We start from the raw sequence: 27,720 nt of genomic DNA, 5'->3' as shown, positions 1-27,720 counted from the left end.
CTTAACATAAGATCCAGTGGACATACACAACAGCTACTGAGAACCAGAAATTTGTCTCCTTGCAGTTATACAGTCTATGGCAGAACTAATAAAATTATTTCAGCTGATTAAGTTCAAGTCTAATGGAACAACTTGAAAACAGCCTTCTATTACTACACAATTCAACAGGCATACAATTTCTTCAGTTGTATTAAAACAACAAAAGAGATGAAATAATCTCCAGCCTCCATGAGGGTCAGATGCAATCATGAAATGAGTGTTACTAATTTTTTTAAGCAACTAAGAGGCAAAGAAATGCTAATAAAGAACTCCACTAATAAGGTGCCTTAAGGAGAACAGAGCAGAACACAGGAGGCAGATAATGTATTGTGCAATGTGTTGAGGAAAACAAAGTATGAAGTCCTAGTCTCTCAAACTTCTTAACATAGAATCATTGAATCATTTTCAGTTGGAAGAGACCCTCAACATCGAGTCCAAACATAAGCTATCTCTGGCACTAAACCATGTCCCATAAAGAGACTAAACAGAACTGGCCCCAAACCTGAGCCCTGGGGCACACCACTTGTGACCAGCCGCCAACTGGATTTGGCTCCGTTCACCACAACATCCAGCCAGTTCCTTACCCAGCAAAGAGTACACCAATGTTTATAATAAGCTTAGTAGAGACATCTTGGAAAAAAAACCCAAACCCCCAAAAAACCCCAAGACAACTTAATCTGTGACACTCTCAATTGATTATTTTGTTTCCTGCTTTAGCCAATGAACCAGATCAAGCCCTAGCTTACTGTTAGTCAAGGCTTCTTAGAAACCAGATCAAGCCTGCTATTGAGGCATTTTCTTTAAAATCTGTTATTTTCAGCGTCATTGACAAACAAGTATTATACAGAGATCTATGCTCCAGCTCCTTAGTAAAAAGAATCAACTTTCTACCAGGCTATCTGAAAAGTTACTGAGAAAAATGCAAGCTAAGGAATCTCGAAAAATTTGATGTCCCTGAAGAAGACCCCTTTCTTATCACTATTGTGACATAACTGCTTTTTCAAATGGCTCACTTGTGAAAGTATATATATCTTTTAAATCAGAATAAAAGAAGCATTGTTTTTACATTAAAAGGACACTGAAGAACACATATTGGTTGATAATGTCTGTTACTGTGATTTTACATTATGAAATAAATGTATCTCGTTTCAAGCATTTGCACAGATATTTGTTCTGATAATAGCATTCAACTTGCATATAATAAAAATGTTTTTAAAATTTCTGTATAATAATCTGCAGCACTTACTACATGCGTGACTTTCAAGGTAATACCATCAAATCTGCACAAGCTTGCGCTATCTTCAAGAAAAGCATCACATTCTTCTAATTCTTGAGCATTACAAGGTGGTTTTTCCTTTTCAGGGTTTGGATTCTGAAATAAAAAGACAATGGACTACACTGAAACTCCAAGCTACTGAATACATTTATATATATATATATGTACATATATATAAACCCCTTTTCATAACCAAAACTGTTCAATGGAACAGGAAGAATCATTTGTATATCCTTACATATTTAAAGATCGAGCTAGTATGTATTTATTCAAAACGAACAGAACCATTTCTATTGTGAAGGACAGCATGAGTAGAAGGTACAACAAAATTCATTTGAGTTTAAGGAAAGGTACATACTAAAACATGGATATTAAATTCCCTCTGTAAGGAGCAAAAGTACAAAATTCTGAAAACCTTTGCAGGCTTAGTAAATTGATGTAATTGTATGCTTCTTTCAGGTTGCCATCAGAAATGCTATTAAAAAAGGATTAGTTCATTCTGTATCTATCTCTAAATATATGCCTTCTTTTAGCTTTGCTAATAATTATTTAATAAACCTGTTATGCATATTTTTCAATGCACTCAAAACAAGAAAAAAGCACATGTATTTTTTCACATCCCAGAATTCAAAGAAAGGAAAAAACATTTTCCCTAGTAATTTGAGAGCAAGATATAACACTATATAACACTACTTTTTTCAAATTGCTACGACAATTTAAGTTCTAAGAAAACAAACATGGAGAGGTAACAAGGAAACATCCTTAAATGACAGGAGCCAGGAAAACTAAGTGTCATATACTGCAGGCTAACACACAAGAATTAACACAGGGTATCTGTCTCTTTAGAGGCCAGTCTTCGGGGTCTATCTCTCCTCTACCAAGCATTCTTAATGGCCTCCAGTTTACTATTTCATTGGGTGGCTTTAAAAAAAAAAAAAAGTTCCAGGTAAAGATCATTACCATAAGCAATTAAGATGACCAAAAAGAAAAGAGGGGAGATACAGATTAGATATAAGGAAGAAATTCTTCACCATGAGGGTGGTGAGGCACTGGCACAGGCTGCCCAGAGAAGCTGTGGGTGCCCCATCCCTGCAGGTGTTCAAGGCCCGGTTGAACAGGGCTTTGAACAACCTGGTCTAGTAGAAGGTGTCCCTGCTCATGGCAAGGGGATTGGAACTAGATGATCTTTAAGGTCCCTTCCAAGCCAAACTATTCTATGATTCTATGAAAAAGAATCCATGCCTTTATTATACATATGTAGTTAAAGCTGCAGCATAACAAAACTTGTAACATTTATTTAAATTGATAGTTACCTAAGGAAAGATGGTTTTTTTTACATGATCATTACTGCACACAAGTTGAAAAGTTGTGACAAAAAATAATCATCACTTGGAGCTCAGTATGAGTTAAAAAAGAAAATAAATTCAAAAGTTCACAATAAATATATGCTCAAAAGATGTACTACAATATCTTGTAGGAAGGAAATCAAGTTAAGCACTAAACAGAATTTATTTTAAAAACACTTTTCAGTCCTATTAAAAAAAAAGTAATAATCCAAAACTAATATATCAAGATCCATAGGGAACCACACTTCATAAATTTTAGATGAGATGCCATTTTCTAATTAAAGCAAAAGGGGAAGTATCAAGCAAACAGCAGTTAAAAAATTACATTTTAAGTAGACTCCCTGTATAACAATAATGCCAGAAAGTTTGAGTCATGCTTATGCTTTCCTAAATTTTCCTTTTAGAAGTACCATTTACACTCGGTCTATAAGTCAAGTATAGTATCCCTACGAAGACAGTATAAAAACATCGCTATCCTACTGATAAACAAGAAACAAACATCCTTCAAAATTACTGAAATCAACTCCTTTAAAACAAACTGCAACATTGTAAGTGCTGGGAAAAAAAATATTTACAATATTAAATCAGACTTCTGTTTTGGTGCACAGATGCCATCACATAAACTAAATCCAGTCCCCATTAAGATGATTTTATTGTTCAAAGCATATTCACAATTCTACTGCCACCAGTTTGCTAACAGTTTCAGTTCAAAATGCATGTACAGTTAGGATTCTGAATAGTAAATGAAATGATGAGCTGTGTCAATGAAGTGCAAATTAGGATATCACGAAGAGACAAAATGCAAACCCACAAGAATTTTAAATGTTTTACTTTTGACTCCGTACCATTACTTCAGATGTAAGATGCATCAGGCTTTCAGCTATTTCAGAACGTTGGGCAGGGTCCATAATGAATTCCCCTCTTGTGTCACCAACTATTAGCTCTGGCCACCAGGGTCCCTCATTTTTCTTAACTAGAGTGATTTCCAAACTAAAATGCAAACAGAGGACAAAGAGTAGTACATGAGAACACTGCATCTGTTTTTCAGATTAGTCAAAATGCTCTAAATGTAGATTTGAGCACTTCTCCTCTCCAAACTGAATTAATAATGAATATCACATAACAGAAACCATTAGCATTCAGTTTACAAAATAAGCTATTCTAACGGAAAATACTCTAAAGAAAAACAAACCAAGAACATGAGACTTCTAAAAGTCTAAGAACAAAGAGAATGTATTCATTTAAGCATCCTCAGAGTTTTCAATGTAAATGCAATTTTCCCTGAAGCAGTCTTATTAAAATATTTTAAATACTATAGATCACCTGTAAAAAAATCTATTTAAAGAGTGACAGCATTTTACTATAGAGGCTACAATAACTACCATATTTATGGATGGCTAGCACTAGTTAGAATACTTTACCTCTAGTGAAGAAATATTTGGATGCCTAGATTCACAGGTATCTGAAGAACCTGGACAACCCTATCTTGTAGTAAGACTACATATATCAATACCTGGTAGCTGTGGACTTATGCACAAGTACCTCCTTGAACATTTAAGAGACTAATATGAGACTTATAAATAATGAAACATACCCTTAGGTTAAATAACCAATGTGCTGAGTTACAGACTGTAAAATGTATGAACTTTTCAAAGTTCAGAAGTACGACCACAGAGCTCTTAAAGCGAAAAATGTTTAGTCCGTGGCGTGGCTTAACCCAAGCTAGCAATACAACCATGACAGCTGCTCACTCACCCTCTCCCACTACCCCCCAATAGGGAGGAAAATCAAAAGGGAAGGAAGAAACTTGGATTGAGATAAACACAGTTTAATAAAATAACAAAAAACTAATACACTACTAGTAAATATATATATATATATATATAAAATAGAAATAAAAGATAAAACATACTCAATGCAAATCCTCACAAACTCCTGGGACTGGCTGCCTGGTGCAGATGGAAGCAGCACCTGGTCCCAATAGCTGATCCCAGAGAGAGAAAAGAGGAAAAAAGGCAGAAAGGCCCAGAGGCCTCTGCAAAACGGCAAAAGGCCGAACTGAATGTCTCGAACCAAACTCCCCCGGCTCAAGACAGAAAGCACCCGAGAGCAATCAAGAGTGGGGACACCTGAGAGAGAGCACAGAAGCTCCTGACTCTCCTTAAATATGGAGCATGACGCCAATGGGATGCAATACTGTTATTGATCAGTCTGGATGTCAGTCAAGCTCTGCCTCATCCATGCCCCCCCTTCTTCAATATCTCACACCTGTGGGCAGAAAGCTCAGAATGTTCTTGGCTCTCAGACCAGAGCAATTAAAGACATTAACTCTGTGCTGGGGTGTTATCTTCTTGTTCTCAAACTAAGTCCAAATAATGACTGTGCTAGCTATGAAACAAAAATAGGTTTCTAACTGCATGAACTAACTAACTCATTTTCTAACTGCATGAACTAACTAACTCATTTTCAATCAAACCAGCACAGTCCGTTCCAGACTTTCAAACCCTCCTTCCTCAAAGAGACAAACAAACCCACCAGTGCAAGGGAGAAAAGAAGCTATAAAGATTCCAAGGTACTTCTAGAAGTAATATGGTATTAGGGTACAAAGAAGAAAAAGATCATGAAAGCATGATTGACAATTTGTTTTTTGTAACGCACATACTGCCTTTAATTCATCACAACTTAAGCCTTACTTTGAACCATTTAGATGGTGCTTCAGTTCTAGCTGTTCTGACCGGGTACCACAAGGATAAGTGCAACTGCCAAAGCCAAGCAAAGACTTTCAATGCCTTTTTTAAGTGGAAGGAACAAGAGGAGTATGTTTAGCAGTATTTGAACATTCGACATCTCCCTCAGTTCATGTCCTACAAGGTAGGACAAAACAGTGCATTTCAGTGTTCACTGCAGCTGTCAACTCCAGCAAAGAAAGTGGCTTATAACACAAGCTTTTAGCCTGAAGTCTCAAACAGAAAACTTGGAAAGGTACATTTCCAAAAATATAGGGATCAATTTCCAAAAATAAAGGGACTTCAGACTCCCTTTTATATGTGCAGAAACACATGAGGAAATTAATCTGAATACTTATGTCACCTTCCAGATATGAACCATTTTTATTTATGCAAATGTTGCAGACAATTTTCACCCACAAAAAGCCCTAAAGGAATGGTTGAACACATCACTGAGATCAGCTTAGGGCTCTGAAGGGCTCTCTGGGGGCTCTACTAACAATATATAGTTCAAGTAGAAAGTAAAATTAGATGACCAGAATTAGGTTGCAATTCTCTAGCAGAGAACTAAAATTATATAACTAACAGGTATGGGAAAAAAAAGTAAATTTGATGATGGTTTAGGGAGCTCTGAATTATTTTTGTTTTCCTCTCCATGCTTTGCTGTTTTTTTTTTTTTCAGAAAGAAAGAGATAACTAAATTTTACTTCTTAAATAAAACCATGAACATGTCTATTTGCGCTTTACAGCACGTTCACACTGATTCATTTTATATCACTTACATAATGTACAATGGATTAGGAAAACATAATAAGGAATTTGTAAGTCAAAGCTGAAGAATTTCTTTTACATTATTATAAAAAAGGCTTCTGTTTGTGGAAAGCAGAAGTAGAAATTATTAATATGAACAGGGTAAAAGTCAGGCTAACCAGTCGTAAAAGACAGTGGAAAAAACTGTTGAACCAATGAAGTTTACTTTGCTTACAAAGGTATTTTTAACATTTGATAGCTGGGTTTTTTCTGGCTATTTGGAAAAAAGAAAGTTTTTCTTTAATATTTCAAAATATCACTGAATTGACTTAATTTATCACTGAAGTTTCTTAACTATATGATACACTGTCTTTATGAAAATAATTTAACAGTTTACCTATTCACTGTAATCAACTAGAAGTGAATGGACAAAATTATTCTCAAAGAGAATTAAAAAAACAGGTAGTGATAAAGATATGCATGGGTTAATCTCATATCACAAAATATTGTTTTAGAAAGTCAACTGACAACATTAGAACAGGACATTAACTCTGGTGCCAATAAAAACAGCCAAATCATGTGAAAATAATGTGAGGAGGTTAACATTATGAGCATCAATGTAGTCTAAGAACTCTTCTTCACAGCTCAGTAGTAGAAATTCTTAATTTCCTGGTCTGATACAGGTATAAATGTCAGAACAGACAGTTACACATAATGACTTTTTTTCTGAAACAGGAAAATTTCTTTTGGAAAAGCCGTTATATGTTATTGTAGAAAATAGGTGGTAATATAGCTTATGAGCAAGTAACCATAATAGGAGGGGATTGCTTTCACAATTAACTAAAGAACCAGTATTGTGAGACAGCACTGCAATAGCCAGTGTATTATTTTCAGCAGAGGAGACAAATTCTTTTAAGGACTTATGCAGGGTGTAGCATTAAATGAGTCCATTCTCAGATGGGCCAGAAGTCAGAGATGCAGTATACACTTTAAATTCAATTCCTACCAATGGGAAAACTAAAAATCATATACCACACCTTTTGTTGTCTTTAATTATCCAGGTGCAGCTTTCATGGTCCACAGAGGAAGACAGTTTTCCTTCCATCAAAGGAGGCTGGTCTTTCAGTGTAACACGTATGTTATCAGGGGAAAAGTGTACTTTTATGTCATCCTTAGTGATGTCTTGAGGAATGTCAACTGTTATTGTCACATCATCTTCCGTCTGCTGCCAATAATAGAGAGGGTCTACAACTGGAAACATGCAGAAAAAGACGAACTAGATTACAAATTCTGTCCTGGTTTCCACAGCATGCAATGCTGGGAGGTACGCAATAGAACTTCCTGAAAGAGTGGAAATTAACTTTCACTCTGAACAATTTACATAAAACATATTTTGATTTAAGAATCACTTTTTAGCAATCAAGTTCATCTATGTCCCCCATCTGGAGGGCAATTTATATTCATGTGTATACTCAAATACATTGACAGAGTTATAAAACTGGCATTAACTATTACTCTAAGTTTATTGTAGCATACAAAATTGAGAAACAAAATGAACTTAAATACATTGCAACATTAACAATTAATAATTTGGTTGAAGAAACATCAGGTGCAGTGGTACTGACAAGCTACTACATGTTCAGAAGCATATGACATTTAGAGATGTGAACTTTTTTTCCTCCCTACTCTGCCTGAAGCTACACTGACTATTAATAGAAATTATTAGAGAAGACCAAGTAGTGTTCGTCTGCCTCAGTTGATGGAGACGAAGTAAAACTGCCTGCCCAGAGGTAATGCTTGCCTTTTGCTCCTTAGTCTAGAATCTGCCTGATGTCTATCTTGATTAATTAAACTGCTATACAAGAAGTGGCCTTTTAACAGAAATGTTTATACAAAAGGCAGGGTATGACAGCATAACTGGATAGTGCACTGTTGGTCACAGAAAACGCAAATACAGCTGCATTCATTTTCTAAAGAGCAATCTTGTATACGTTACCTTCCTTTTTAGAGGAAAAGTAAAGTATGGACAGGCCCTTTGGAAGCTCTCAAGTTGTCACAACACAAGAGTTAGTTGATCTAAGCTTCGTGTCAGCAGCTGTGACTCTGAAGGACTGTGACACTGCTGTCCTTTACCCTGAGGTTCCTTATTTGCAGTGGATCAGTCACAGGTGCTACAAATACGCTTCCCAGAGATTATGAATATCTGAGACATGACAGCCTTCAAAATTCTAAACTTTGACACAGATTGTACCTGATAGTAATAGTCTTAGTTTATAAGGTAACTGAATGACACCAAATAAGTAGCTTAGACTTCTCTGCCTGGTCTTCAAGACAGCCTTCTCATAAGCTGTCAAAAGCATGCAGAGGAGACGATGAAGGAACAAATTAAAAACCAAACCACTGATGTGCAACATAACCACCACAATATTTATCTATTTTGGAAAATCCTATAAAAATGAGAACTCTCTTGCTAGCACATTTTGTTTCATTATCTGATCTCTATTATGCCTGCAATTTTACATAACCACGTAACCAAAACTACAGCCTACGTTAGGTTTAAAGAGGTATTAGACTTCCCTCTGAACTAGGAGTTCAGGAGTCAGTACTTTCTCTACCATTAGATTTTTGCACCATGAGAAGTTTTCTAAAGGTATTGCTGCAAAGAGTACTCTACACAGCACAGATTTCTTGGCTTTGGCAATACCACGTGTGCAGATACAAGCATGAAATCAGCTATCCTAAGAGCTATATAGCACCCTTTACTGTTTCTTTAATCACACCTGGCACACAACTCAAGCTTTTAAAATCCTTAAAACCTTGAACTAGCTAATTCAGGCAATAACTGCATAGACATTGCATTATGGTGCTCAGTGTACTGAAGAACTCCTTTGCCTCAACATTTATACATACACACTACTCTTAATACAATTACAGGTACAACATCACAGTTGTGACAATGTATAACATTAATACATTCAAGAAAATTCAACTTTTTGTATTGTTTCCCAGATTTTCACACCATCGACACAGATTGTATTAGAATCATTCAGTTAGGACTGGTTCATTAACCAATGTATCATATTCAGAAGCAAAAATCAAATTTGAAACAATAAAATATAACTACATAAAGATAACAGACCTCAGTGATATTTAAGATAAAACAATTTTATTAATAGGATTTTACATAGCTAATTTTGTTTTGTTCTCAAAGGAAAAAAAAAGAATGCGTGCCTTTTGTTGAAGTTCATTTTTTTTTCTGAACTGCTTTTCCACTGGAGAAAAGATACTCTTTTACAGGATTCGCATTCTTTAAAAAAAGTTTGGGTTTGTTGTTGTTGGTTTTTTTTTTTGTTTGGTTGGTTTTGGTTTTTGTGGGTTTGTTTTGGTGGTTTTTTTGTGTGTGGGGGAGTTGTTTGGTTTGGTTTTAGTGTTTGTTTGTTTTTTAAATTTAGAAAGGCAAGACTAAATTACATATCAGAGAGCTTTCTGATGAGCAACTATCTGGGGGAGTCAATGGGAGCCACATCGCCCGCTCTCATTTATGAAGACTGGCTTCTTAATTTGAGTACTTCAGCCAGATGTCTAAATTTAGGTGCTACCTCAGCAATTCAACTACTAGCAAATACTTAGTGTAGTTCTGTTCGCAAAATATCATTTTCCTTAGGACAAAAAAATTCTTTAAGTGTCTCCTATACAAAAAAGCTTCCCATATACACTTATGCACAATACAGATTTCCAGGGTGAAAATAAAAGGACAATCTGCCCTAAAAAAAAAAAAAAAAAAAGCTGAAAGACATATCAAGAAAAACATTTACTGCTAGAATTTCCAAAGAGATGTTGAACTGAGAAGCTATTTTCTAAGCCAAAAGAGAGAGTAGCCTATCATAATCTGACAGATAAGTCTTACCTTTCTTTTCATTTGTTGCTTTTGCATCATCATTTTCTTCTAATTTGTCATCTTCATCTTTCACAAACTTGAATGGTTTGTAGGAAACAACCATTAGACCATCGCCACTCGGCTCTATTGCTGCATAATGGGGGACTGATTTTCCTTGTAAAACTCTCCTTTTAAAGATTTCATATCTATCATCACCTATACAATTAAAAAAAGAAAATCTTACTCGTAATATTTTTCTAAAAGACAATTATACTGATTACACTTAAAAACACTAAGCGATCCTACCAGTTAAGCCATAGTACCACAGTTTAAAAAGAAATTTATCTTTTGTTTTCCCATGAGTTTGTTAAATATGTAGACCCTAAAATTAGCCTAACATTGCCCATTTATAAAAGTTTAGGAAGAGGATCCTGGGAACTACCAGCCTGGCAGTCTCACTCTGTGTCTGGGAAGATCATGATTCTATGATTGCCCTTTTTTCTTATGATGGCTTTGCTGATCACAGCTGGCCCAGCAATTCACAAAACCCCTCACAGCCTCTATACAAACAAGTTTTCCAGATACTTTTTGAGCTGCTGTATAAATTTGAGATGCAATGAAATAGCTAGTGGTAACACTTTATTCATAATGGAAAATGCAGATCTTCTTCAACTTTTGTAAAACACTGCCCTTTAAAGGGAGGTCCCAGAGATGAGCTACTGGTGTCAAGGACCATGCCACTGCCTGCTGTGCTCCCAAACACATGAGAACCGATGACTCAAAACACCAGTAAGGTGACAGGTTTTAGTAAAACTTTTTTTTCTTTTTCCATTAGAATCTAACTGCCCATAGAGTCCTCAGTAATTGATCAACTTCTGAAAAATAACAGATTGTACAAATGGAGATTTTTAGCAAAAAAAAATAACAACTTGATAAAATTATACCAGGTGATAAAATTATCCCCAGGAATTTGTTAGCTTTTAATATTTATGCTTTGTATCTTCATTAAAAGAAATTACTGTACTTGTAACTACTTCACTTGAAAGAAGCTGGGAACTCATTAGCAGAGACATTAGACAAGACCAGATTATGATGGTAAAGATCATCTATATCACGTACTAACTCCAAAATGTGTTCCTGTTTGACCCCAATGTTAAGCTTAGAAACACTTAAGTCATAGGGGAATACAGATAATAACAGATAAGCCAGCTGTAATTTAAGACCTCCCAATGGGTTATCTTGTTTGCTAAGCAAGAAGAGCAGTAACCAGACTATAGTGCAATTGTAGTACTTAGTGGTGTTACTTAAAGCCCCCTCTTTTTTCCTAAAAAGTTTGGTCAGGGCAGAGGTGGGGTAATAATTAATTATAAATTAATTACTCATAATAATTAGAGATTCAGCCATTCCAATTAGAGACAGAGTAAGAGATCTATACAATCAGGAGACTCCAGGCAACAAGGCAACCTGCTTTAAAGATTAACAGATTACCTGGGCTTAGATACATGACCACAAGGAACACGTCTTTGTTGTAGTGGGACATTCGGCACTCATTGAATGAGCTGTTATTTGACTAACCCAATTTACCTGTGCACCGAAACATCGCCAATGTGTTTGCACGTCTCTCTTACAGCATTTGCTCGCCTGTTAGAAGACTCTGCAACCTCACAACCTGTTATTGTGTGAACAAACCTTTCCTAGAGTATTTTCAATCAGTCAGCAACACTTTTACGTTTATTAAGTATGTCTTTATGATATTTCTGGTAAGCTTATATTTGTCTTGTAAAGAAGGTCAGAAGAACGCTAAGCATGTAACATTTTCTGAGTATAATAAAACCGCATCGTGGTTCTTTATTTCAAACTTTTACAATAAGGATTCCTAAAACATCAGTTAACTAAAGAAAAGAGCAAACTTTGAACAGGCAGAGTTTCAAGAAAAGTTAAGCATAGCAATCGCCTACTAATGGAAGAGTATGTAAAGTATACTAAGTTCTCAAAACAGCTTTTATCTTTGAGACTGGTTCAAACATAGCTCTGATCCGCAACATGTTTATTTAAAATAGATAAAAACTTATTTGTCTCTTCATAATTAAAGTTTGCTTTGAATCTTGTTATTTACATTTCTGCTGACTGTAATCACAAAAATATTTGTCTGTACCTCAGAAATGCTGGAGAAGTGACCAGACTTTTGAAAGATTTTTAAATCCACTTTTATGGAAAAAGTTTCATTCCATGAACATTTCTCTAAGTTTTAAAACACATTGCAAAAATAATTTGTTTAGGGAAATTTACAGTATTATAAAATATAACAAAAGTTTGTGTTAGTGCTTTCCTTAAGCAATGGTCTTCAGCTCTAGACTGGCAGTACTGCTGATTTAATTTTTCTTACAAGATACAACCAGTGATGTTCAGAGGTTTCTTTCTCTTCTAGAGCTGGCCACAAAAGCATAAGACAATCTCACATGGCGTTATCGCTCTCTTAGAAATATTTCCATCACCCAAGGTTTCAACAGTAGACAATGTGAATAAAGCCACTCATTCTCCTATCCATGCTATATCTGCAGGAGACTGAGGAAAAGTCACAGTATGCAATCAACAACCTTAGTTCAAGTAGTTAAAGATCTGGTTTCTATAGGTATCAAAATTATACTTTTCAGAAGACAGTGAACAAGAACGTAGCACAGTCTTCCCAAAAAAGGTTTTTTTAATCCACACATCTTTAATTAGATGCTGAAGCATAAAGTCTTGTATGGAAAGACGTGGCAAGTATGGAAACAATGATATTTAATGTAAGTATTGAACAGATAAATCACTCTTTGCCAAACTTTATTGAGATAACACATTAATTTGTAAGTACTAATACATGTTTTTAATGTGTTGATTTAAAATTAACTGAATAACTTCATACTCTTTTATTGTAGGAAAATCTAGAATATGCAGTACTTACTTTTCATGCTACAGTTCTTATATTTATCTCATACCAATTCCAATCCCATGACACTGTTAATTGAGGCTAAAAACACAACAAAAATCCAGAACATAACCAAACAAAACCCCATATCTGGCTGCACAACATTTTGAAGAGTATAACAGACGTTAGTTAGAAATAGTTCTGTATAACCACAAGATCAGGCTAAACAAAAATTGCATTTCATAACATGACAAAGTAAAGTTCTATCTTGTTTTCTAATTACATTAATCACACACCCATAACACTTCTTCCCATCTTCCAAATGTTTGCCAGAATTTAAGTCTACAACCTATAACTTGGTCTCAAGAAAAACTACCTAGTTAAAATCCAAGATGACGTTTTGAGGAAATGAAATATCAGAACCTGAAGAACCACCTGCTTCTAAGACAAAAGAATAAAAACATGATTTTTTAAAAAACATTACTCAGAAATAATTAAATGTAAACCATTTACCCTCTTTGCTTATCTCTGCAATTGTAATCCATTCCAAGGTAATATGGAATCCACTTCCTTTTGTGTCCAATTCATCTTTTTCTACCCTAAGCAGCAGCACAGCTACTGAATGCATATCCGATTTTACAAATGAAACACTGTGGGTTATAATAAATGGTCTTCCTAGTTCTTCATTAAACACAATCTAAAAGACAAAAATATAGTAAAGTCAGTCAGTTAAAACTGAAAGTGTTGCTCTTTCTCAGAAACCAGTGAAAGGCTTCAGTGAATGTCAAATCAGCTCAAGTTTGCTTCCCACAAACCTCTCTGACAATATGAATCCACAAATGTTGTACATTTCTAGTTCCTCGTTCCTTGGCTATCAAGCCACTGTTCTGAAATGCTTTTCATTATTATTGGTTATATTATAAAATCATCATAAGGACCCATTACAGACAGCACAAAGATCCACAAAACCATCTGCATTACAGCTGTTTATTACCACAATAAGCAAGGTACAACAACTGATGAACAGAACAGGACCCATCAACACAGTGTATCAACTGGGGAAAACAGTCTCACACTCAAGGTGAAAATGCGGGCAGTTTCACCAAGGCCCTCCCTACTTCCCCAGACACACAAACATCCTAAAAATCTTTGTAGACCTTGACATGTGCAAACAAGAAGATAAAAAGGTCCAGTTCACTGCTGCCAGTGTTTCATCATCAACGAGTACCAAGGAGAGGGGGGACTCTCTTTCTCTGGCTACTGTCTATATATACAGAGAAAATTTTCCTTCTCTATCAAGTTTATGAAGCAAAATCAGAAACAAAGGCCTATAACTAAATTATGGTGTATAATATTAGCGTTTAGGAGGAGCTAGGGTTAGAAGTGTTTTATTTTTTATGTACACAGTTTGGAAAAGTCCATCCATATTTGGATGGGACTGTGTAGGCAGAATATGTAAATATTACTGTCATATTGAAACGGTAATAAGCATCACTGTAAACATGAAATAATTTAATACAGAAGGACTTCAAGTCTTGTGGCTTGAGACATTTAGCAGTTGGTACCTATAGCTGGAAGTTTCAATTCTAGAAACTAGCTTTTCTCAAAAAATCAGTCATCCAGCAAATACCCCAGGAACGTAAAACCAAAATGAATCCAAAGAGCAGAGGAGAAGAAGAAATAAAACATTCTCTATTTGCTAGAACATTAGCACATGAAAACAAAAGAATAAAAGAGAAGGAATTCAAGCTGCAGTGGTTGAATGAGTACAGGCTAAATCCAGCTGTTGCTACTGAAACATGATAAAAGTTTAAACATCTCTGGGGCTGACATGTTAACATTGCTGTAAACCACTGGGTGCTCTAAATACTCAAAAAGTGAATTTAAATGGTGACGAACCTCAACATATGAATGTCATGGTTTTGCCACACTGGCAACTCCAGTGTAACTTATTTATGTATCAGCATTCTCACACAGAACAGAATAAAAACCAGTTGGCATTCATTACCAACCATCTGAAGAACAGGATGACCATCTCCCAGCCACTGAACTCTAAAAAGATGCAGGGGAAGGAGTTAATCTATCATGTTGAAATCTTCCACTTCAGGACATATACTTGAGCTCCTGCAAATTGAGTCATTAGTATCAAAATCAATTATTTTTATACTTGAACACAATCCTGTATCAGTGACACAGTTATGATTTAAAGTTTAATTCTTTACAACATCACATATGTGCAATTCTCATATGAAATATAAGAATTATTTGGTAGAGGTACGATTCTTAAATATGTTATTGCAAGACTCACCTCCCACTTTTCAGAGGCACTGTCTCCACGCTTGCCTGATTTAATTAAATACAGCCTTCCTGTTCCATCAGAGAGGGTGAGCCATGTGGAAGATGAGAAGTGCATTGAGGCACAGAGGCGATCATCATAAGCTGTCAAATCCGTAGGTAGTCTGAAAACTTCTCTTGGTTTTTGTAGAGCAGTGTCCTATAAGCAAACAGTCACACACTAAGACCTTATTAAGTATTTATCAATTTCAGTATATATTAAGAACAATAAATCTGAGCAGCAATTCACCAGGTTCTTTGTGAAGATGAGCATATTTGGAAAAAAGTGGGCAGCAAGCATCATTCCCACATATATGGAAAAGGTGGTAGAGTTTCATCATTGAGTGGGTTTCTATTTATTGAAAACATGAGTGTTCTATAAATTATATTTCAGTACTCAATTTTTTTCACTTCCATTTTACAGCACTGATTACATTTTGCATTAAAAAAAGACTTTTCACTTCTTTCCCCCTACATCTCCATATAATTAATACCTTACATCAAATAATTCTAGTCCCAGTAAAAATGAGGAGACTTTAAAAGAAATTAAAGCCAAAGTTAAAAGAAACGAAAGCAACAGAATTGTACTCAAACTATTTCATAAAAAGTCACTTATAAATTAGAAAGAACTTTAGCCTATTCTCTTGCACAACTGCTATGTTCAAGATGACATCTCAGCCTTCTTAGAGTGGTTACTTTAGTCAATAAGTTAGAGAAGTAACAGTTGTGATTAGCTAGCAAAGAAAAGCTATACTAATTCATATCATATTTTCAAATAACTTTTCCATCACTTGATGATTATATTATGCATCAGGATAAATTTATTTAGCATCTTGTACCAGTGGCACACTGCAATCTCGTTTTTTGTTTTTAAGCCAAATTATAAGCACAAATAGTTTTTGAGCATGAATAAACAGAGACACTATAGTGAGCAAAGTGCACAGACACAATAAAGACAAATGGATTTTTTTTTTAATGACACATATAATTAAAGGAAAAATCCAGTTTTTCCTGCTGTATAAAATTTACACAAATCAGCCTGATTGAATAATAGTACAAAATGAATGCCAGATTAGCAATTTCATCTATATTTCTAGTAATCGTTCTCATAACTCCTGCTTTAGTACAGTCTTGCCGCCTTCATTTCCTGCTACTTCTAACAGAAGAACTTGCTTTCATGCTGTAAATTGGATTTCCAACTGTTGTCATTAAGTACAAAGGCATGTCTTCCAGGATATCTTTCAGGGATTATTCTTTATCTTGTTCCTTCACTCTTACATAAAGCCCTTTCGTTCCTGAATAAGGCTTTGTAACTCCTCATGACCTGGCTTGCAGGATGCCAGCACCACCACCACCTGCTTAGGACTACGATTTACCTCTTGTGAGTTGAAGTAACCTCTGAATATCCAAGAAGTTATAAGATTAAAACACCGTCTCATTAAAGGTCCTGGAATTTCAGACGGAATTATAATACTTTCTAGGCATCTCGTGTCCCTCTGTCTTCACTCAAGCAATGGATACCTTGGGAGGTGGGGGGGAAATTATGTACGTACAGATCTACTTATAGTAAAAGAAACTCATTCTCAACTATGAAATAAGGCAGTCAAAAATATACATACAAAAGACCAAGCTCTTTACACTTGTGCACATGTATGCAATACAGAAAGAGCACATTTGTGCATGCAAAGCATAACATGGCCTGACTTGTTAAGAATCCTTTATTTGAGGGATTTCGAATCCTTCATATTTTCCAGATGTCATTAAAAATCAAATGTGCATTTAAAACACGTTTGAAAGCAAGCAAGATAAACTGGATTTGAGTAAGTACCATTTTAATAAACTACAGCAAAAGACCAGCTGACAAATAAATAGCCTGCTTGCCTTTTGGGCCTACTTGAACTCTAATATAGAGATTACTGTGTACTACAAAAAGGCCCAAGGGCTACTATGAAACCTGCCACGGAAAAGATGCAGATTTGATTTTTAATTATTGAAAGCACTCAGGGTTACTTTGTAGATTCAGCTGCATCACTATGCCCCTTGAAGTATTCCACTAGTTTATAACACACTCAGGAAGGAAGAAAAGAAAAAACAAACAAAAAACCCACAACCAAACCAAACCAAACCAAAATAGCTTACAAACACTAGGTACAAAGAATTTTGGCTTTGTCATCTTTTACTTGATTTTAAGGTTTTACTGAAAGGCACTATTTTCTGTAATAAAATCATTCCATTGTAACTAGCATGTTGTCTGACTACTGTGCCGAGAGGGAAAAAAAAAAGTAACTCATGCATTTTATCATGGAAAAAGGAAACACCAGCCCTGTTAACAGAGATTTACAGGTCTATTCTATGTAACATTACAGAAGTCTACACTGTTGTTGGGCTTCAACTTAATCTTAACAATACATTTCAAATAGTTTTGGATGTATTAAAAAAAAAAAAAACAAAAAAAAAATCAACTATCAATTATTTAATATTCTAAAGCCCACATCAGATTGATCAGCACTGAGCAGGAATGTCAGGACTCAATACACCACCTGAATGAGTGAAAAACAACCTTCAGTACACATTACAAAGCCTCCCTCTCAATAGGCAAGAAAGGAAATACTCTTATTCACATTTCTGCTCACTAGTTTAACTTTAGGTATTTATTAGAACAGTCTCTAATCTCAGTCTGACAATTAAAATTACGGACTTGCTCAAAGCTGAAACAAAATCTGGCCTCAAACCATTCTGTGTCAGATTTGCTTTTTGACTTACTGTTTCTCTGTTCAGCAGCTGGTTAACAGGGGTTAATAGTAACTCCCTACTGCAGAAGTACGAGGGGATGCTGAGATACTACAGTCATGTACTATACTAGTAAGAGTTGGCTAAAACAACTATAGTCATTTTAACAGAAGTCAGATTTACTCCCTGTTATTACATTTAAATGACAGCAACACAGTTTCTTTAAGAAAAAACTAGGTGCAGTTTCTCGTCAGATCCAGTTCTTCATGTCCCTTCACTTCCCTACAAAGATTCCTCCTTTGTTTAATTATTTTTCCACTACCAAGTCTCGCTCTTATCTCTTCCACTGGCCTTTAGTCCTAGCTCTACCCATTTCTACACTTCTTGACAGCGCACTCTGCTTCCTTTTGGCCACTGTCATTCTGTTCATCTATTCCAGATTTCATCTGGCTGCTTTCACTATTACAACAACCCCTTTCCTTTCAGCAGCTCATTCGCCGCACCTGCCTATGACACTAACCCTGATTTTAAGTCTTTAAGCAGCTCAGATTTCAAATTTGTATAGAAATTCGGAGCAAATGGTTCCTCCACAGGCAAAGTCAGGCAGACCAAACCAGGGTGTTCTCCATGTGCTAAGGATAAGGAGCCAGTGTGCAGGTACAATAGCTAAAATGTAAAATGCAAACTTAAAAATTCTCACTGTTCCCAAATCCCTCATGCCAGGCTCCATTTAAGTAAGCGTCTTAGCTTACACAGCTAAGTAGTGAAATTTTACTGAGGCTCTTTGGCATGCCTATAAGATTTAAAGGGGCATGCCTGAAAGACTGATTTTTTTTAAGTTGTATTAAGAAATTGTATTGTTCCAAAGTCAAAACCAGTTTGTCATACTGTATAAACAAGTGATACTTTACAAGAGATTTAAAATAAGAATGAATTTTCAAGGAAAACACAGGGAACGAGAAAAAAAAATAAAAGCTGTAAGTTATAAGGCAATTTCTACAAGGTGGACATAATGAATACAAAACAACTCTGGTTTTATGAAAAATCAAAATATTTAGGCACTGGACACATCTCTCTAACTGTGCAAAAATGTCCACACCTAGCATTCTGAATAATGAAGAGCCAAGTGTTTAAAACTCTGATACAGAAGTTGGAAAGATTTTGTTATTCTTTATGTGTTTCCTTATTCTGACTTGTTTCAAACACAATTCCGACATTCTTTCTGGTGCCACCAACAGCTGTTCTGAATTTAAGTCAACTGAAAGTTACAGAAACAGCATTTCACAGCTAATTCTTACTGGTATTGAGAAAGATGAAAATACAGATACCATTAAGGACTTTAATTGTGAGAAGAGCTACAGTTGCAACAATTTCTCAGTTCCATTATTTGAATATAAAAAGAAACAAAGTCATCTGTGCAAGAAGAGCTGAAGGTCGAGAAATCAAGTCCACATATTTAACTGCTAGAGGAGAAAACTCTGAATTATTTTCCAGCTATATTCTGGTATTACAAATATCAAGCAACTAGAAAAGTCAGGTCAGATGCAGAAAACCCTACAACCCAAAAAAACCCAACTCAGTAATCCCATCACAACACTAGTCATTCGGTCTTGAAAACAAATGATTGATTCTGGTTTATGGAATGAAGTAAATCCAATAGCTGTACTAGAAGAATGTTAAAGCATTTATACAATATTTCCAGTCGAGTCAGGGTAACAACTTTCCCAACTTGGTATAAAAAAAACCCTGCTTGGATACCCATCCATTGACTTAGAAAAACTGTTCATGTTGATCACTTTTCTTTTTCAATTATGTCTGATGTTGAGCAAGTGGCAAGGTATTAGCTATGGTTTTTGCCTTCACAGATGACATCTTTTTAAACACATAAGTTGCAGGGATAATTTGTGATTTACGGACAACACACCGCCATGCTAAGTTGCAATAGGAACAGGAAGCAGAACTAGAAATAATTACGTGTTAAAAAGCCTATGTGTTCTTTCACTTTGGATTTACAACAAGCATGGTAACCTGTTTCATCTTCTGTTTGAAAGATGACTGACATAAATTTTAGTTCTGGCTGCTGCTAACTTGTAATCTACACTTGGCTGAAAACATTACTTGTAATATACATGTGACTAATATGGTCAGGCACATTTGTAATGAAACACCTTGATATTTCTGAATACACATTCCCTTTTATACATACGCAAACGTGTTTCCTTTGCAAAACAGCACTGAACTGAGTATTAGGACACAAGACGGCAGCTTTTTATTTCAGTCCAGTGGAACTAAAACTCATGACAAGATATTAAACCAAGTGCCATTTTCTTGAAGATTCCAATGGACTCACCAGTCCCAGGGAAGAATTTTTATTATTTCAATTTACTGCATATAAAAATGCAAATGGCTGCCTGTTGTAAAATCCTTTACCTACTTTATCTACTAAGAAAGACATTTACAGGCTTTAGTGTCCTCCTGCTAAGGGAATGTCCTGTGGCTCTGTGCCATGGGGCAGTGGGGCTGCAGGGCGCCCGTGAGTGGAGGCCAACGCTGCCCTGTGCTGGGCACAGCCAGTTCCAGTGGCCTCACCACGGGCGCACCTGAGCCCCTCAGCAGAAGTGATGGTGTGGGAGAGATGTTCGCCTGCAGCCCACACAGAGGACCATGGGGAAGCAGGCTGTCACCCTGCAGCCTGTGGAAGACCATAGTGGGCAGGTATCCAAGTGCCACCCACGGAAACCTCATGCAGGAGCAAGCTCCCAGCAGGAACTTTGTGTGGCTTTGTTTCCCATCACCCTAGTGTACTTTTATTTGGCAATAAATTAAATTCATTTCCCCCAAGTCAAGTCTGTTTTGCCTGTGATGGTAATTGGTAAGCAATATTCCTGTTTTTATCTCAATCCACAAGCTTTTCTGTCTCGTTTTCTCCCATCCTGTTGAGGAGGGGGAGAGAGAGACTTCTGGCAGGAGCCTGGCAGCAAGCCAAGGTTAACCAACAAGGAAAAAAACACAAAAAGTTAGATTGTGAAAAGCCTCTGTACACAGAAGGCTTTCCATGACAAGCTTCTTTCTTTCACACATTCCTACTGGGAATCCGGACGATCTCAAAAGATTTGGGAGAAGTCCTGGAAGATTATTCTGTCTCAGCAGGAGTCTGCCAAAGGCTCCAACTCCCTATATGTCCTATGAAAACTAAAGGAACTATTTTGCAGATCCAGTTCTCAGCCTACCATCCTCTGCAGACCTGTATTTCCTGGAAAATCTAGAATTACCATTTCAGGATTTCTCTCAGCTTAGCCCTGACCTAGTAATTTCCACTCCCAGAACCTTGCACAGACTAAGCTGCACTCTCTTTAAAAAAAAATCACAGATGGCCCATGTGTTTTCTTTTGTTCCACAAGGTAGCACGACAACAGGCATTTTCCTTTCCAAACCTGAAAATTACATGGAGTCACGTCAATTTAGGGCACTACTCTGTGGACTGCAGAGCAAAATGTTCTGTGTAGTCTAGAGAGAAGAATATGAACTTTAAACATCTCAGCATTATACAGTCATTCTGAATCATTTGATTAACAAAAGGTTAAAGACTTTCTCCTCCACACAACTCATTTAAAGATTCCTTCTATTTAACATTCATGCAGTCTAATTAATCTTATGTCAACCAACATGATTCCAAGGGTCAGATTAGAGTAACTGCAAAGAGCTGCCACACCAAAATATATGAACAGAACAGGTAACAGCCATAGATAGTAGGAAAGTATTAGTATGTGACGCATTTTGTATTTTCCAGAATTATGTTAACACCTCATAGCAGAACTCAAGTGACTTGTTATATAAAATTAACATTGTTTTATGTAAAAATCAAACAGCAGCCCAGAATAATTTACTGCCAGAGCAAATCTCATTATAAGAATAGAGTATCTACATGTTACTAACTTTCTCAACATAAAATGTTAATCAAATAACTGGTTATAAATGAAGCATCACTATTTAAATTAGCTAACAACTGGATAAAATTATGGACCTTTTTTTTTTGTTCTGCATAGATGAATATTTAGGAAGCTATACTTGATGAGTCAAAAGGATGGAGTTAATCAAAGTAATGAAAGAAAAAAGTCCTACTTTGTGGTGAAAAAATGTAACCATATATTTAATGCTCAACAGGATACAACTCAAAATTGGCAGATATATGGCCTTACTCTAAACTATACATTTAAAGCTAAGACAACATTGTGATAGCTGCAAAAATCACCACCAGTGATCAGCCTTCTATTGCTTGATGACTGAGCACTACAACTGCATGTACCAGAAACACAGTGTTCATAGAGCCATGTCCTTTCCCCTCCAGAATGACAAATGACTTTGTAATGGAAACTAGTGCATCCAGGCATTAAAATGACTCATAAGAAAGTTCAACTACTTAAGAACATCAGTATAAAAGCAGAACTGTCATGTTTTTCAGACTTGGTCTAGCTTGCTTACACTCTATTGCAAGTTTGTGCAGGACCACTAGTATCTTTTTGCCTCCCATAAGTGAAGCCTAGATTAACCTATTCATGTGTATAAAGGCTTTCATTTCTAATTCTAATGTGTACAGCTTCTTTCTCTCCTTGTATGTACAATGACTACAAACATCAAGTAGCATAGGGGAGAAACAGCCAGCAACTAAAATACACGTCTACTCTTTTCTTCAGCTTGTCATCATACGTCTATCTTCCCCAGAACGGAAAAAGTTGCAAAACTGTTTCAATGCTAATGTAATACTATTAATGAAAAGATGTTAGGAGCCTCACTTAAAATCCTTCCATCCTCCCTGTTGAACTGCATTTTAGTCGATCTATCTGTCTTCCTGGCAATAGCTTCTCCCAGTTTTTGCATTCAAATCCTCCTTGCCATATTTTCTACTTCATCTACTCCCTACTTTTTCAAATGCAGTAATTGAAAAAAAAAAATTCTTACCAGAGTCACTGACAGATTCATAACCCTTCCAAATTGATCAACATAGTAGATGTTATCCTGGTACCAGGAATCAAGGTGAAGATAATTATACATGCCAAAAGCACGCATGTGGTCAAGGGTATATTGATCATCACGAAGTTTCGCTTCTGCTACAGCTGGTGGAAAAAAAAAAAAAAAAAAAAGACAGCTGTTTTAACAATTATTTATTTATAATTTAATAATTTGAAACTCAAACTAATAATTTAAAAATAAGTCTTCCATCCTTAGCACATAGGTCTGGTGTATTTGAAGGAAAATAGTTTAAAATTTCATCATCAACTTGGAAAGCAGGTCATTCACACTGAAGAGTCATTCACTGTGATCGGTTAATAACTATTACCATTTATTGTGGCCTATACTGTCTCTTCCCAGCATGTGCTGAGACACAATTTGTCAATAACCCTCACAAAATGAAACACACATGCAACAACTATGTAAAACCTACTTCTAGATCTGCTTGTGAAGAGGACCAATCATTCCTGACATTTACATGGTATCACAGTAAGGAAAAAAGAATCTGCTCTACAGTAACTCAAAAAAAAACAGCAGTCAAAAGAAATATCCTGTCTAACTACATGGATTTCATAAAAGTCTGAACCAAGCTATCAACAATTGCAAAGCAAAAAGATTAAAACTGTACAAAACTGAATTAGCACATGGTCATTACAAAAAAAAAAGTTCCTACCACTCCCACTGAGATTGAAATCTTGAAACATGTCCAAGATACCATCAAAATTTCAGATTAAGCTTTTTTATAACTCAAAGAGACTGCAAAGAATGGCTGTTCACTATAATGGTACCTTCTCCAAGGCAAGAAGCATGCTACTTACAGTCATCCACTTCAGCAAGATTCTTCCAAACAGGAAACCTCCCCTCAGCTACCAGTAATCACAGCTGGGGTTATCTAAGAATAACAAAGCCTTTGCTTAAACTAGCTGCAGCTCTTGCTTCCTATTCCATATCTACACACAGATCAAGCAGCTGTAATCCCAGCATCTCAAAACACAGGAAAATCCTCAAGTTTTAGCAAAGACATTAGCAGAGGTCTAGTCCACCCTTCTACAAATAGCCTCAGACAGACTGGAACTCCACTGTCCAGCACAGTCATCCCAGGATCCTTGGCCTCCTTACAGGAAGTTTATCTTCACACAACAAGCAAAATCATCTAGAAAGCTGTAGGGTCAGTGCATGAGGATTAGTCTTCAAACCCAGCGTAAGGGGGAAAGCATCTCAAGGCTGCTCCTGCTCATAGGAACAGTTTAGTTGCTACTTTTCCAGCTTCCACTGTCTTCTCATTTTTTCTCAGAAACAGACCAAAGCTATTTCCAGTATATTTCACTTTCATCCACCCCTGTAACAGGTACCCTTCACAACTCTCTCCAGTAGTCCTCAGATTTTTTTACACTCTTATTTACCTCTACTTAAAACCTGCTGAAGAAGCATCAGCTTATTCTACTCTGTGAGAACACCAGTTACTGCAAACAGTGGTTCATTTGGCAGCACAATCAGCACCACTGCAGAGCTACCACGGTGCCACCCATCCGATGGTCACTAAACACCATTAGAGATAGTGGCTCTTAACATAAAAGTGGCTATAGGAAACTATGCAAGATTATACTGTTTGATTAATTAAAAAAATCCAGTCGAACTACACAGAATGCTTGCAAAATGACAACATAATTAGCAATTAGTCTCCTAATCACAGTTGATATTTTCAAACCAACAGCATTAATTCCACTCAGCTCAAATCATTATCCATATTCACCACACAGGAGGGATTTCTGTACCTCCACAATTAATAAATTACTGTTCCCCAAGCCATGGCCCTTCAAAAAAAAGCTAGAATATCAACAAATGAGTGAGAAGAAAATATACCTGTCATAATGGGAAAGACTGCTACTCATTTCAATTTCTACTTTAACTAATCAGAATATTTCAAAGTAAATTACAAAGTTGTATTGTGAAAACGTGTTTTAAAGCTGCTTGTACAATCAAGCTTTATCACAGAGATATTTTTCCCAACACGACAAGAGATGATGTGAATATTCTGTAAACAATTAAAGACAAAACCAAATATAACCCAGGCTAATTACTTTCTGTGAAACCAAGTCATCTACTTCCTGTATAGCTACATTATTTGATCTTCTGAAATTAGAATGCACATGTGGAAGCATGTAAAGCTTTTAAGCACAGAAAACCTAAAACTGTCTTATTTTGTAAAGCTTCCTTTCTCCGCTTCTCCCTTCTCACCCACCTAGACATGTTGCTACTGTCAGAACTGTAACTAAAACACATACAAATAATGAAAACAGTCCAAATTAGAAGCTTCCTAAAGCAAATGTATAACCTTTCAAGAAAATACTTAGAACAATAAACTACTGATTAGCTGATTCTAAGGTGATAAGCTTTTTAAAAGCTGGAAAAACATTAATGAATTCTCTGTCCTTGAGTTTTTCAGCCTGCATTCCTGATAAGCCCTGAATAATAAGAGGTCAGGAACAGCAGATCCAAATCCATTGCATAATTGCAATATGTAGTTAACTCTTCATAAACATAAGTCAGAAACTATACAATGTGCGGGTGATTTTAAACCAAAAAAATCAAACAAACGTGTGCTGTGCTGTCATGAAATACTTCAAATAAGATTATCAACTGCTTGCAAAATGTATCCTATATATCTCTCTGCCAATAGTAACTGGAAAAACTCTTCTATCCTCAATTAATTGAAACTCATTCTGCGATCGAGTGAAATCTGTGCACAAATGCCATCTGCTATCACATACCATGTGCTCAGATAGTTTATAGGCGATTTTAAACTAGGATGAAGTTCATTCCTTCCTTTCTACAGCCTTCCAGGTTCAAGTTTTCTTGATGATCCTTGGAAAAACGAGGAGAAAACCAACAAAGCTGAGTGCAAAATAATGTAGGACAAAAGAGAGAAGAAATGAAGACTTTGTTAAAAGTAAATTCAGAAAAAGTTATGTTAATATAAAGGGAAAAGAATAAATACTTAAATCAGATATTCACCTTATTCAGTCACATAGGTACACAGTTATGCATTTTTTGTTTGGATTTTTTGCTGATTTTTGTTTGTTGTTTGGTTGTATTTTTCTTTGTTGTGTTTGGTTTGGTTTGTTTGCTTGTTTTCAGAGTCATACCCTGGCTTCAGCTTTTTAGGATCACTTAGCAAGCAGCAGTTAACGACAGCTATTCAATAGTATGTTACATTGTCTCCTTCAAGTTTCTGATAAATAAATCTGCACTTCTAAAACCTAGGAACATTGATTCATGTTCCGTCATACCAGAAAAGAGAGCAAAGATACAGAATGTATAAATTAAATCTTGGTTTTCAATATTATTTTTCAACAACCTTTGTTAAGTGGGCTATTTCAGACTAGTAAAAAGAAAATTATGCCACTTTCTAGAATTGTATTTATCTCCAATTCCATGCTTAAAAAAAGTAATTTGACTCAAAATATTTCAAAGGTAATTAAGTAAAGATTTTCACACACATCACCTTTACTTAGAAGCAAAAGCACTAAATACAAAGTGACTCATAAGAATCAACAGAATGCCTAAGATGTCTTTAACCTTACTGGATCTTATTATAAATACTATTCTGCAGGGAAAAAAAAAAAATCCTCTGAATAAAGAACACTGTCAAAGGATTTATTCTTTAAATGAAGAATGAAATTTTACATCTGTCATCAAACACTATGAAGCATAAGCAGGGAAAAAAAAAAGTAAAGAAAAAAAGGTAATAGACACCCCCCACAAACTATTTCAGTTATTTTGCTAAATACACCAAAACAACTTTATAATACCAGAAAATATGTAAAATAATTATACCAACGTATTATTTTGGGGCATCCAATTTTATATGCTTATATATAATACCTTGTTTTACAATGCCACCCAGTGGAAGCAATTTAGTATTTCACATACACTTATCTACTAGTGGAAAATATTACCTTCATTTATTTCCTAGTATCAGAATTCAAAGATCCTTCTAACCCTGCATTAGCTCTTTTTTCTTTTATGTTAACAAATACGTTTTTATTGTTAATGGCAGCAACATCTCATTGCTGTTGAGTAAATTACAAGGTTTGTTTATTCTACGGCCATATTTACAAACCACGGCTGTAAATGTATGAAAAAGCTGTGCCTCACAGTTTACAAATATATCTCATACATGAGTTTAAAGACTTTTTCTCTATATTTATTTTTTCAAATGGAAACAGAAAATGCAAATGGAAATCTCTGTAAATGTTTGAAACATATCAGTGCCTTTGGTTCTACAAAATGACACAAATGCATGTTTTCCATGTAGCATTACTAACGGGCAACTACTTTTCACTGAAGTATAAACATTCTAGTCTGAACAGGCTACATAGGGCAGCCATTTATTAAGATTATTTTTCAAGAGAAGTAATAAAAACCCATAAAAGCATGGGATCAAAGGAATGCATTCTCTGCATATTCTGGCTTGCATCAGGAGCTCCATGTTGGAGTGAATGTTTACTATGCCTTTCAGATGTTCGTGTATATAAAAGCATACACCACATCATATGTACAATGGTTCATCCAAACAGGCAAGGGAGAGAGGAAAGGCATGAGGGACACACACACTTGAACAAGTTCCAGGCCCCTGGAAAAAAGAAATCAAGTTACATCTGACCAGTGGAAGTCAAGAGCAAGATTCTCATTCCTTTAAAACTGTCATGTATCTTAGACAT

General features: G+C 35.8%; 1 protein-coding gene across 2 annotated transcripts in view; it reads right to left on the bottom strand.

The window, feature by feature from the left end:
- Window positions 1-27,720, bottom strand: part of NUDCD1 (NudC domain containing 1) — a 40,409-nt gene that overhangs the window by 9,088 nt on the left and 3,601 nt on the right. The window contains exons 1-8 of one of the 2 annotated variants that reach the window (XM_082046180.1): window positions 25,768-25,855; window positions 22,946-23,100; window positions 15,231-15,416; window positions 13,436-13,619; window positions 10,045-10,230; window positions 7,175-7,388; window positions 3,507-3,651; window positions 1,286-1,411 (exon numbers count right to left, since the gene is read on the bottom strand). In XM_082046180.1, coding sequence (XP_081902306.1) covers window positions 1,286-1,411; window positions 3,507-3,651; window positions 7,175-7,388; window positions 10,045-10,230; window positions 13,436-13,619; window positions 15,231-15,416; window positions 22,946-23,053 — 1,149 coding nt within the window. In that variant the 5' untranslated portion in view covers window positions 23,054-23,100; window positions 25,768-25,855. Of the gene's footprint in view, window positions 1-1,285; window positions 1,412-3,506; window positions 3,652-7,174; window positions 7,389-10,044; window positions 10,231-13,435; window positions 13,620-15,230; window positions 15,417-22,945; window positions 23,101-25,767; window positions 25,856-27,720 lie in introns of those variants that run through there. The other variant, XM_082046179.1, reaches the window with a different exon arrangement.

Source organism: Streptopelia decaocto (assembly GCF_964273445.1).
Source record: "Streptopelia decaocto genome assembly, chromosome: 2".
NCBI lineage: Eukaryota > Metazoa > Chordata > Aves > Columbiformes > Columbidae > Streptopelia > Streptopelia decaocto.
This window is presented reverse-complemented; position numbering and strand designations above follow the sequence as displayed.